The following is a 12,055-nucleotide window of genomic DNA, read 5'->3' as shown; positions in this document are numbered from 1 at the left end:
AAAATTGGACCTGGAGCTCCTTGGCTGAGGTTCTTCGGGCTTTATTTGTTTGTGATGTGTGAAGGAGACCTTTTGCTGGAGGAGGAAGTCAGTGAAGAGGCCTGTTTGCACCACGCTTTTGTCTTTCTTTGTGGGAGCGAGTCCCTTTGTAAAATAATGCTCCGCCACACTGCCTAATGGATTTTGGCAGGACTGGGGTTTTCATTTTCCCTCACCCAGGAGCGACGAAAGAAAGGGGATGTTTCCAAGCTCTGCGAGTCCCGCGTGGCGCTTGTTTGCTCAGCAGCGCGCTCTCCAAACTGTGCCCAAACGCGGTGCACGCGGGCCGAGCGCGCTCTCCTCCCCCGCCCGGGGCAGCTGTTAGCATTTTGTTCCCGTCCGCCCTCCCCTCCTCTGCCCAGTCCCCCGTATTCCTTTAACGCCTGCCGCTGATTGCATCCCTGCTGCCCTTAGTGTAGGATGGGCACTTCTCTTCAGCCTGCAAATGAGAAGTGACATTTGCTCTCGGCTCAGCCAACGCCTGAGCAGAGCGCGGGGACACAGGCCCGCTGACCGAGGGCGGCCCAGAGGCCGGCAGGCTCGGCGGCATCCGAAGCTGCCTTAATTAATACCATCTTAAATAGTCCAGCAGCCACCGAAGACAAAGTTGAAGAAAGACTTTAAGGCTGAGTGCCCCCTCGACAAGCTCTTTTTCCTCCGTGTCATTCAATATTTAATGCACCCGCTTGTAATGCTACTACTGGTGCTCCTTTCTAAGCAAGGACATTATTTTTTCACGGTGCCCATAGCCAGGGAAAGCCCTTCAGGCAAAGAAAATCAAAATGTTTGTTGTTTTGGATGACTTATAACTCTTGTTTAACACAAGCACTTTCAGGGAAGTATAACAGGCGCAGCCTCCAAAAGCAAACAACACAATCCTTGTGACAGAGTCGGACACAAAAAGCACATTGTCTTGTGGACTACCCCTTTCTCTGGTGCTAGATGGGGGCCTGTCTCCCAGTGAACACCACGATGCCATTTCACTTTTGAACTATTGTTTTTGAGTTATGCCATGTGGTCAAAAGGAGCGAGAAGGGGGTTGTTTTCCAGGCTCCTAAGACAAACGAGTTGCCTTTTCAATGAAATCCCCCCGCGATCCTTGAAAACGGAGTTTAAATGTCACCTCCGCCTTTCTAATGGGCACAGGGCTGGAGGCGACCCTTCAAAGCGCCTTGGTGATAAACGACCCTTATTAAATATGGCCCGGGTTGCTGGGAAAGTCCCTCGCCCGGCCTGCGCGCTCCAGAGCGCCCCTCGCTGGAGGGCCCTAGCCTCGGCGGCGGGCGCAGGTACAGGCCCAGGCCTGGAGCTGAGGCAGCTGGGGTGTGGAGCTCGGGTGAGGGGGGCCAGTTGTAATACACCTTCTTATCTGCCGCCCCCAACGCGCCCGTGCGCCCCATCCCCAGGGACTCGGCGTGAAAGCTTGGTGCATTTCCCCCTGACTTCTTTTTGTCCGTTGTCGAGTGGCGTCTGCAAGTCTGAGCTGCAAAGTTACTGATTTGCAAGCTGCATGTTAAGGCAGCCCATGTAAGTAATTTCTCCGGGCACCCCAGCAAAGGAGAACAAATCGCTGACAAAGGCGAGCGCTTTCGATTCAGCGGCGTCGTTAGGGCAACCCCAAAGTATTCCTCCTATAATAAGTTCCACTTCAAAGGGTTTCTCATTCAGCGGTGACTGCTTCGCACTTTTATTAAGTCCGGGCTTTTTCACTCGGAGGAATCATCTGTTTGGTTATTTTTCATCGTGTTTATTTTTCACCATTCACACAGTACTTGTATTAAATAAACAAAGAACAATCGCTCTGCAAATAAAAGTACTTAGGTGGGGAGAGAAGGAAGAGGAACTGGGGCTCTGGCGCCCCTGCCCCTCCCCCTCCACATCACCTACCCCACCCCCACTCGGCTTTCTCTCCTCCTGTCATCATTCTTTCTCCTTTCTTTAGAGCTGGGAGGTTCTAAGGGAGAATAAGCAAGAAAAAAAAAAAAAAGTGACTATAACTGTGTATACATATACAAATATATACATACGTACATATATGTTTTTCTAATATGAAAACTGACTGAACTAACTTGGCGAGAAGAGAAAGGTCACTGCAACTGTATCTTAATAGAGTGCCTCCAATGGTCGTGGACAGGCTGCGGAGACTCCCCTAGCCCTGTCCATTGCCATAGCAATCTTGAAGCTCTGCGTGGATGTCCCATAAAAGCAATAGTTTGAATTTCAAAGAACGTGCCTTTGAACTTCTCTCTGCCTGATTAAAAGACGGTGTTGTATGTGAATGTGTGCTCGGGAGTGTTTGTGAGTGGGCGTGGGGGCCAGTGTTTCTGGGAGGTTTTGTTCAGGGAGAGAGTGCTTTCACTGCGGGCCTCCTCCACCACTGCTCCAGACCTGGAAGGTTTCCATGGTCATGCGTCCTGTTGTGGTACTCTATGGGTGGATGGGCAAGCTGGTAGGGCTCTGACAGGATGGAAGTATTAATAAGCATCTGGATTGTTTTGTTTGCCTTGTGATCAGCCTTCCTTTGCTCTGATTTAAGGTGATCACTTGGGAAAACCAATTGTCTTGCCTCCCCCTTCTCCAGATGTTGTATTTCCTAACCAAAGTGGGATTTTTAAAAATCATTTCATAGCATAAACAGATAAAACTACAGTGGCCTCCCAAAGCTTCCACAAAATGAAAGACATCAGTTATGAGAATGCAGTAAAAACATGATGTCTGCAAACAGCTGGGCCCAGCTCTTTGGTTTGGGCCCCTTTTTTCTTCAGGTCCTAATGCAATGACATTTGTGTGCCCATTTCCAACTCAGGAGAATGTAATTCCCATTATGGAGCTCTTTCTAGGTACATTTGATTTTAGGAGCATTAGCTTTACAAAAGAGCATCCAAATGGGGGACTACAATACAAATAATCATATATTTGGAGATTCTCCTAGCTTGGAAAACAACGGTAGATGATTTAAACAGTGCTTGCAAGGGCCACGTTTTGCCTAGGGAAGATGAAGTCTTTGATGATAGCCAACTTAGTGTCAATAAGTGGCTTTCTTTGAGACATATTCAGATGGGAACGTCTTGCTTGCCAATTGCCATAGAAATCTTAACACACCATGAAGATTGTCCAAGCGCCAAGCCTTCCGTTCTGGACTAAATTACTTTGAAGTGGGGCAGGACGAGCAGTGGTCAATTTTAACTCTATAGACTGGACAGAGAACGCTGGGAGAGGGAGATTGTGCGTTTTAAAGCAGAAAATAAGAAGGGAAACTTGTTTTATACACTCTATACAAGGTTCTGCTCATTGTCGGATATCTTTTATCTTTTATATTTCCCATGAATCATTCATGTCTTGGTGGCTTTGTGTCACCCTTCTTTTCACAAGAAACTTCATTAGAGAGCTATAAGTTTTCCCATTGATTGGCGCCCCATTTATGAGTGTTTTTCTCCTTCATGTGCTGGTTATTGTCATCTGGTTTAAAACAACCCTTGGCAACCTGTTTCACCTTTACTATATTTAACAAACCTGACTTTCAAAAGTCACTATAACCTTTTGGAGAAATGCTTATTGACAATACTACCAATTGTTTTTAACTATTTGGCTTTTATCAGTTTTGTATTAAGTAACATAAAAATAAGCAAACATCAAGCCTTGTTAATGTACATGGCCAAATATTCTCATTTCAGTCACTTGAATATTTTGTTGCCATGGAAGAATCTAATTTCTCCTTCATATCTGGCCCAAAGTGCTGTGCTAAAGTTACTTTTATCTACTTAACTTCCAAAATAAGCTACAGTAAATTATATTTGATCTCACCACGATCTACGAGAGAATTTTAATGACCACTACTGTTTCATCCCACACCCATATCAGCTCAACAGTTTTGCTTTTTACCTTTCTCTTCTTATTAGCTTTTTCCTCTTCCTTTAGAAGTTAGGCACCAAACAGAGCTAAAATCACTCCTCAGTTTTTCACTGCTTAGAATCACTAAGCATAGTCCTAATTTTAACAAATGAATGCAGTAAACCCTGAGACTTGTGTTTCTACAAGTGTGAACTGCATGGATTAGTCTTCATAAATATCTTGAATTTTCTAAATTAAACTGTAAGTTAAACCAAACTGTAAAAATATTTTATTGCTTGAAGAAAGGCTAAAAGATCAAGGAAGGCCAACCTAATGTTCATTACCTTAACAACTGCTCTGTATTAAAAGAACGACAGCGATATGCCACTAGGTAAAATGTAACAATACATAGGAAGAATACCTTTATTACATTTTTACTTCATAGTCACTCTTGCTTTCTTTCTATTGGAGGTACACAGCTTTCATTTTAGGTGAATCAGAAACCAATAAATCTGTGGCAGAATTAACCTATGCATGGCAAAATACATAAAATACATATTCTTTTGTTTTGTAATAAATAAACCTGTAGCATAATAAAGAATAGTGCAACTACCATTGAAAAAGTTGTATAAATAAAACAACTCATTATACATCAGGAATATTTTGTCCTAATAAGTTTACGATACATAAATTATCCCTTCCAATTCATACCATCCTTTGTATTTGAAAGGACTTTGAAAGTGTGTATGAAAATCAAATAAACTTTAAAACTGTAGAATTACTTTATATTCAAGTTTTATAGTCTTTTTCTTCATAAAGGAGGGTCTGAGTGTTTCATATTTACTATAACAATCTGAAGACAACATTGAGGGCTTTCAAATGACAGCACCATGCACTGTACTAGTAATATATCTATAAACTATATATAATCTCATCAACACAATGCAAAAAGGACATGCAGGAAGAGTCTTGGTTTTCACCTTACATTTTTCATTCAAGTAAGCTTAAAAATATATTTTTCCACTTTCTTTCCCCCATTTTTTTTTTAAATAAACCATGGACACTAAATGACAATCTTTCACCAAAATGTATAATATAATTCTTTGGTGTGCTTTGAACTCTTCCAGGGTTGGGGTGGGGGAGAAGGATGATGTCTGAAAATAAATTAATTCAACTGTACAAATAAAAGTGTTCACATACAAGTTATTAACAATGACAAGACTACATCAACCACTCACCGCACACAAAACAAATTTCTACAAACCCTGGGGAGGGGGTGTCTTCAGGGTCTCTGAGGATAAATTAGTGCTCTTTAGTATATTTGTATGATGTTTCTGATGGACCACATTCTGCACAGGAGATGTGTTGTACCAAGTGAAAATAAATTGACTAAGTTATTGTCCTAGGTCCTTGACCTTTTTTATCCTGGCTTGACAGCTCTGGCAAAGGTCACACATTCATCAGTGTTTGGTGGTAACTATAAACCTTTTAAAAATTTTAATATGTATAGCAACTCCCTCCCCTCCTTTAATGTAAATCATATACTTCACACTGTCATTTTCAAATGGAAGAGAGTTTGGTGTGCTCGGTGCTCAGGTGGAAGAAAATGCACTAAAATGCAGTTTCAGGCATTACAAAATAAAGACTTCGCTAAAAAAAAGGTTGATACAATAGTATAAAAGAGTTGGCCTGCTTTAAAAACAACAGCTTTCCAAAAAAAATAGGCACAATGCCATCATCACACCTCTGCAGACTTGACTGTGAATGTTGGCATCCCAAAGAACTTAGGATCAAAAACATAATCTCCTTATTACACAAGAAGTTTGGACACTGTAAGAAGGCAGCATCTGAGATTTCAGATTAAAAGAAGAAAAAAAAAAACAGCAGAGAGAAACAAGAAAGCACTTGAATTTCTTCTATTTTATAAAAGATCACAGTTTCACAGTTGTTTATTGCAGCAGCTTTTGTTTCTCTCCATTTCTGCTTACACAATCACAGCAGCATAATATTTGGAGATATACTAAGGGTGCTGCGCTTAAAAAAAAAATCACATAAGTAAGGGTCCTGAAGAAATAATCCTGTATAAAAATACTTCGATAAGGTGAGATCAGTAAAAAAAAGTGTAGAGATTAAAAACCATAAATATTAGAACTTAAGGGGGTTTTTACAAATACTTTTGGACACAGGCAGAGTCCAGGAATCTGTTGGCAATGCAGCAAGTGTGTGGTTTACAATCAAGAAGCCTTTGCAAAATTAGGGCCCAATGAGTAGGCTCAAAAGCAGCCCACACTGTGGTGTCAAAGGCATTGGAGAGGCACTCTGGGAAGTGCAGAGGGCCTGGTTGCTCTATGAAGTTTTGACTTAATGCTCTTCTTCTCCACCTTTAAAAATATAAATATATATATATACATATATATTTTTTATTGGCAGTGTGTATCTTGATTAAGTAATCTCTTCATCCATTTCCCTTGGTACGATTTGCCCCCAGCCCTGTCCCCCCTGCAATGTACAAGTCCAGCTTGGTTGTTTTTTGTTTCAGAAAAAGAAAAAAAAAAAAAAAAAAAGCCCAAATATCTTAATTAAATTAATTAAATGTACAAATACCATAGGGTTTCATATTGAATAAATAGGGCTAATTAGACCAGTGGCAAGTCTGAGTCATGTGTTTGTCTCAGGCTCGGCATTGTCTCAGGTTAGGAGAGGGTCCAAGGACTCCCACATATTATTTCATCTATTAATAATAATACATTCTAGTGTATCGTCCGCACAACTTCAGCGTTCCCATACATTTCCTCATCTTCAGACTCAGAGGTGGTTCCGTTGCTGGAAGGTGTGTGGAGGTGGCTGGGGGCCCCACCGGCCTGGCAAACGTACCACTCATTGAGGTTGGTCACCTGAGGGGACAGAGTGCTGGAACGACTCCTGGCTGGGTCCAGCACCGGGGACAAGGGGGCACCCACCGGAGTCCCCATGGCTGAGTAACCAAGAGCTCCTGGAGAAGGTGGGGGGGACTTGCAGTGAATCTTCATGTGCTTCCTCAGAGAGCTCGGGTGAGTGTAAGATTTGTCACAGCCTCTGATCTTGCAGTAGTAGGGCTTGTCACTGGTGTGGACATGGGAATGCTTCTTTCGATCACTGCTATTGGCAAACTTCCTATCACAGCCATCAAATTCACATTTGAAAGGCTTTTCCCCTGCAACAAAACACAGGAAAGGTTAACAGTGGCTCTCCAAAGACCTCTCACTTGAGAAATCTTGGAGCTGAACCAGGGGTGCATTTTCCCATTCTCCCGAAGACCAACACCCAGCCTTGCTCCTAATCCCAATTCATACATTCCAGGATGCACAGGGGAAGAGCTCCCATGAAGAACCCTCCCCTAGTCTGGAGGTTTTGCTTGGACCTGGATTGTGAGAGGACAGGTGTCAGCACCTGTAGCTCCCAGAGGTCACAATGAGATCCTCAGGGCTGAAGTCCAAGATGCACCACTAAAGCCCCCCAGGCACCCCTGTACTGACTCCTCATACCCTTCAGGGTCTCAACACCCAAAACACAAGTAGAAGATCCCCTGTCAAGATTGACCCTAGTGATACTTCCAAAGCTACAAGTGGGGATGAGAATAGAAGAAAAATAAACACATACACTAAATTAAGTTAGGTGGGCCTGCAGAAAAATGATAATGGTACTGTGTTTTAGAGCGTTCCCAGTGTTTCATTGCTGGGAAGGGGCAGCAAGAGAGGATGTGGAGCTGGAAAAGGAAAGAAGATAAACCAAAGGCTCCTCTGTAGAAATAAAGGCACCTGTGAAATACACGACCGCGCCGTAAGATTTTACAAGGCTGGCTTGGCACAGAATAGGCTGTTGGCCTCTACATTCCATCCACTTCCTCCACAACATGGACAGAATAGCAGAAGAGAACACGAACAGACAAGGGTAAAGACCATAGCCTTAGCAAACCGGCCATTTGCCTACTACCTTAAGCAAATTTATAACAGCATTTTCCATTGCTTAATGATCAAAAACACTTTTGTAAAAACCTGGGGTGTCCTAGCCTATCACCCCTTTAAGCTGCTCTAACTATCTTAGGAACACAATGCCTTAAATACAAGGCCACTAGTCCAGGAAGCGGAAATGTTTAGTCAGACAACTGGAGATTCAACCGGAATGCACCTGGTGTTAAAAGGCAAAAGAGAAAAGAAGCAGTAACAGTAAATAGTGAGTTCTTTCCTTAGCACCTTAGGACCTATGAACTTGAAGTATTTAAATCCACAATTGAACAAATTATCTCATGCATATTATTACAAATAACATTTTCCTCGTATTTTGAGAATTTTAAAATAATAGCACCTATTATGGTGACATACCACATACAGCAGTTCTCTTTCTTTGGGACAGCTTATTTTTCAAAAGAAACTATTATGAGTCAGTTTAATGTACAAAAATTTCTGTGGTAAATTTTCTTATCCAACAAATTTTTCAGTGTATGTGTTTAATAGTTCACCAACGATGACTGCTTCAATGTGAGAGCACATTAGCACATCAGAAAGTATCCAGATGCCTGGAATATAAATTTTCCTACCCGGAAATATTGTTCAAAGATGAAATTAGACATCATCCAAACATATCTCCAACATTAGTGTACAAATAGAAGGAAAACACAGAACTCACAAAGCTAATCACAACCCTTAAAAATTCTTTAGAGATGATCTGCAACCAAAGAAAATTCCTTCCCACTAAAACATCAGTGATTTGTCCTGCTTTCCATACTACATTCTAAGTTGGTGATAATACTAATTTAACACAGCATTCTTGCTTTTAAAAATTATAATCAGCTCTCTTCAATATGGAGGCTTAAGTGGTTTATTCACTTTATGCAAATGTGCGACACTGCTTGGAATTTTCATGCCTCGGCCCAACCCATATATCCAGATTATAAAAAATATCCACTCTGAACGTTGCTGGTTGCTCCACTGCATGTAAGAAAAGCACTAAGACCCAGTTAAGGGAATAGAGGAGATGGAAACAAAGGTGGAAATTAGGGATAAAGGAAAGATGGCCGGAGAGAGCAGAAGAAAAAGCAAGTGTGAGCGAATGGCCCTGTGTTGTTTAGTGGGCTTACAGGGGCACGGAGCAGATTCCACCCAACTAGGAAAGCTGAGAGCCCAGTATTTGCATTTCAGATTCTGACAGAGGGGTCAAGGCAGAATTTAACTATGTAGAGAGTTCTGGGACTTGATGGGAAAGTAAAGGAAATCACTGTGTGTGAACAGTCCAGGAACTGCCAGTTCCTTCCACTACAGTCTGGCCTAGAGGCAGGTTATAAACGCAATTGAGGGCATTCGGGTCAGGGACCAGGGCCTTCAGCAGTGGCCTGGGGATTAGTCCCTTTGATCCATCTGTTTTGGGATCCCTGATAACCCATAAAAGGGAGAGCCTCCTAGTAGGGAGAAAAGGAAGTGTGCAAGGGCTCCCCTCTGGACACAATGCCCAATGGCTAAGCAGCCCAGGAACAGCCAAAACACCAGGCACTGGGCTTCAGCTGGATGGGGAGATGCCTTCCTCCTTCTGAGAGAACGCTGCGTGCCTCCTGGCAGGACCCAAGCGGCCATAAGGAGGAGGAAAGGAAATGCAAACACCCAGGCAATGTACACCAGAAAACAAACCAGCCTCAGGTCCCATGGGCAGCCAGGGCCTCCAGCTCCCTACCCCCACCTGCCCCAGAGCCCACCAGCAGGCCACTGTTCGGTGTCACGCGTGGCCTGTCTGTCAGGGGCCTGAAAGCTAGGATCCGAGAATGGGACGCCCACTCCAGTCTAGAGGCCTGGGAAGGCGGGAAAGGCCTGAGGCTGCATGCACCATGTTTAGGGGGCCCCTTTGGGGACCGAGGGGCAGCTTCATTGTCCCTGGCTCTTGCCCCATGGGGAAGTGCTGGCTGGGCTCAGAAGCAAACAGCTGGCTTAGCAGGCCAGGGCGTTTTTACAAGAGCCTGGTGGGAAGTTTCCTTTTGGAAAAATCATTAAGGCGGACTGATCTCCATTAGGGAAAAATGGGGGCTAGGGAAAAACATGCTCAACGCCAGTCCTCTCCGGGACCACAGGGGAGGTCTGTGGGTTGTCTGCCGAAGGGGCAAGGCCTGGGGCGCCAGCCTGAGGCCACCCGGACTCAGCTGCTGGTCTGTAGCCCCCATCGCTCCCGACCTGCCGCTGGCCAGGCATCAGGGCCCACGCCCGGGGCTTCCTCCTCCTGCAGCCGCGCCGATAAATCAGCCAAGTGATTAGTGAATGTAAACTCCGGTTACTTAAGCGTCCTCGGAGGGATAATATTGCCTGTCCCTATAAATCCCGGCTGCGCTCGCGCTCAGCAGCGCTCCTGCCCGCTACGCTTGTCGCTTCCAAGCCTACGAGGGCCATACGAGTGCCCCACGCTGCAACCCCCCTTTACCGGACCATGGTACCCTCAAAGGCAGTGACTGGGGCCGACTGGGCTGAGAGGGTTCCCTACGACGCTGGGGACGCATCAAGTTCCGCGGCGGGGTAGGCCTCACTCCTTCCTTCCTCAAGGACCCCTCCTCCTCCACAACCTCTCCCGAAATGGACAGGAACTGGGCTGGGGGTGTAGCCGAGGGGTAAGGGGTTTGCCTGGCGTGACCAAGGCCCTGGTACGACCCCAGCAGTGCCCCCGCCCGAAAAAGGCCAACTTCTCCAGCACCTAGCACTCTAGAGTGTGGGATGTGCGGGTGACGGTGCTGCGTGACAGCGAATGAGTGCAAATGAAGGGAGTGTACAAGTGAAACAGGAGTTGAGGGCATGCAGTGTCGCAGAAACGGGCTGGGTGTGCATGAGAACAGGAGCGTCTGCACTGGTGTGAGGTGTGTGCACTGGTGTGCGGTGCGTGCACGTGGACTTTGTGAGTGGGGCGGGCGAGTGCAAGGGAGTGTAGTAGAGCAGGGTGATCTCTGGGGGCCGGGGGCTAAGGCAGCCCCCCTCTCGCCATCTTTATCCTGCCTGGGAGGCCAAGGGGTTCCTCCACCCCGAGGGGGTCACACCAAGCAGGCCCGATACCGCGGCAAATCCCACGCGTGCCTCCCAATGCGCGCGGCCTGCGAATCGTGGTGGGGGGCAGGAGAGGCAGGGGGCGACCAGGCCCCGGCCCCCCCCTTGCGCGTGGCCCTCCCCGGGCTCCGGGGGTCAGGCGCGTGGGGGGCTGCCGACCGTCCTGGGCGCCTTCCTGCTGCTCGGTCTGCGGCTGCTTCTGCTCCGGGCGGCGGCGGCGGCTGAAGCGCGTGGCCGGTCCCGGCGGAGGCTGCGGGCGCGCTGGAGACTCCGCGGTGCGCGAAGCCGGCGCAGGGCCTGTGTGTGCTATCGAATTACTTATTCGTAGAAAAAAAGAGGGGGAGAGAAAAAAAAAGAAGTCACATGTCCGGGTTATACGACTGCGAGGAGAAGCAGCAGAAGTAGGGAAAAATGAAAGCGAGCAGGAGAAGCGGCGGCGGAAGCGGCGCAGGCGGCGGCGGCCGGGGACAGACACCCACCTGTATGAGTGCGCTTGTGGATCTTGAGGTTCTCCGAGCGCGCGAAGACCTTGCCGCAGCCCGGGAAGGGGCAGGGGAAGGGCTTCTCGCCGGTGTGCACGCGGATGTGGTTGATGAGCTTGTACTTGGCCTTGAAGGGCTTGCCCTCGCGCGGACAGTCCTCCCAGAAGCAGACGTGGCTGCTCTGCTCCGGGCCGCCCACGTGCTCCACCGTGACGTGGTTCACCAGCTCGTGCATGGTGCCGAAAGTTTTGGAGCAGGGCTTGGCGCAGCCGGCGGGGGCCGGGGACGGTGGCGGCGGTGGCCCGGCCAGCTCGTCGGGGTCGATCCACTTGCAGATGAGCTCCTGCTTGATTGGCTGCCGCATGTAGCGCAGGAAGGCCCCGGCCGCCCCTGGGAGGTGGGGGTGGTGCGGGGGTTGCGCGGGCGCCGGTGGCGGAGCCGGGGGCGGTGCGTGGTGCTGCTGCAGGTGGGGCCCGGGCCCCGAGGCCGCGGCCGCAGCCAGGTTCAGGTTTAAGTTCACGGCTCCGTAGCCGTGCAGGGCGGCGGCAGCCGCGGCCGCCACTGCCCCGTAGTGAGCGTCCCCCGAGCGCGGGGCGAAGGGCGGTTCGGCGCGGCCATACAGCTCGGCCGCCGCGGCTGCAGCGGCCGCCGCCA

General features: G+C 47.4%; 1 protein-coding gene across 1 annotated transcript in view; it reads right to left on the bottom strand.

Annotated features, from left to right (window-relative positions):
• Positions 1-6,486: 6,486 nt before the first annotated feature.
• The window catches only part of Zic5 (Zic family member 5), a 6,456-nt gene continuing 887 nt past the window's right edge, over positions 6,487-12,055 (bottom strand). The window contains exons 2-3 of the mRNA XM_005374231.2: positions 11,399-12,053; positions 6,487-7,063 (exon numbers count right to left, since the gene is read on the bottom strand). Coding sequence (XP_005374288.2) covers positions 6,621-7,063; positions 11,399-12,053 — 1,098 coding nt within the window. The 3' untranslated portion in view covers positions 6,487-6,620. The remainder of the gene's footprint in view (positions 7,064-11,398; positions 12,054-12,055) is intronic.

Source organism: Chinchilla lanigera, unplaced genomic scaffold (assembly GCF_000276665.1).
Source record: "Chinchilla lanigera isolate Chin_1 unplaced genomic scaffold, ChiLan1.0 scaffold00003, whole genome shotgun sequence".
NCBI lineage: Eukaryota > Metazoa > Chordata > Mammalia > Rodentia > Chinchillidae > Chinchilla > Chinchilla lanigera.
Note: the sequence above shows the minus strand (reverse complement) of the source record. Positions and strands in the feature narration are given on the sequence as shown.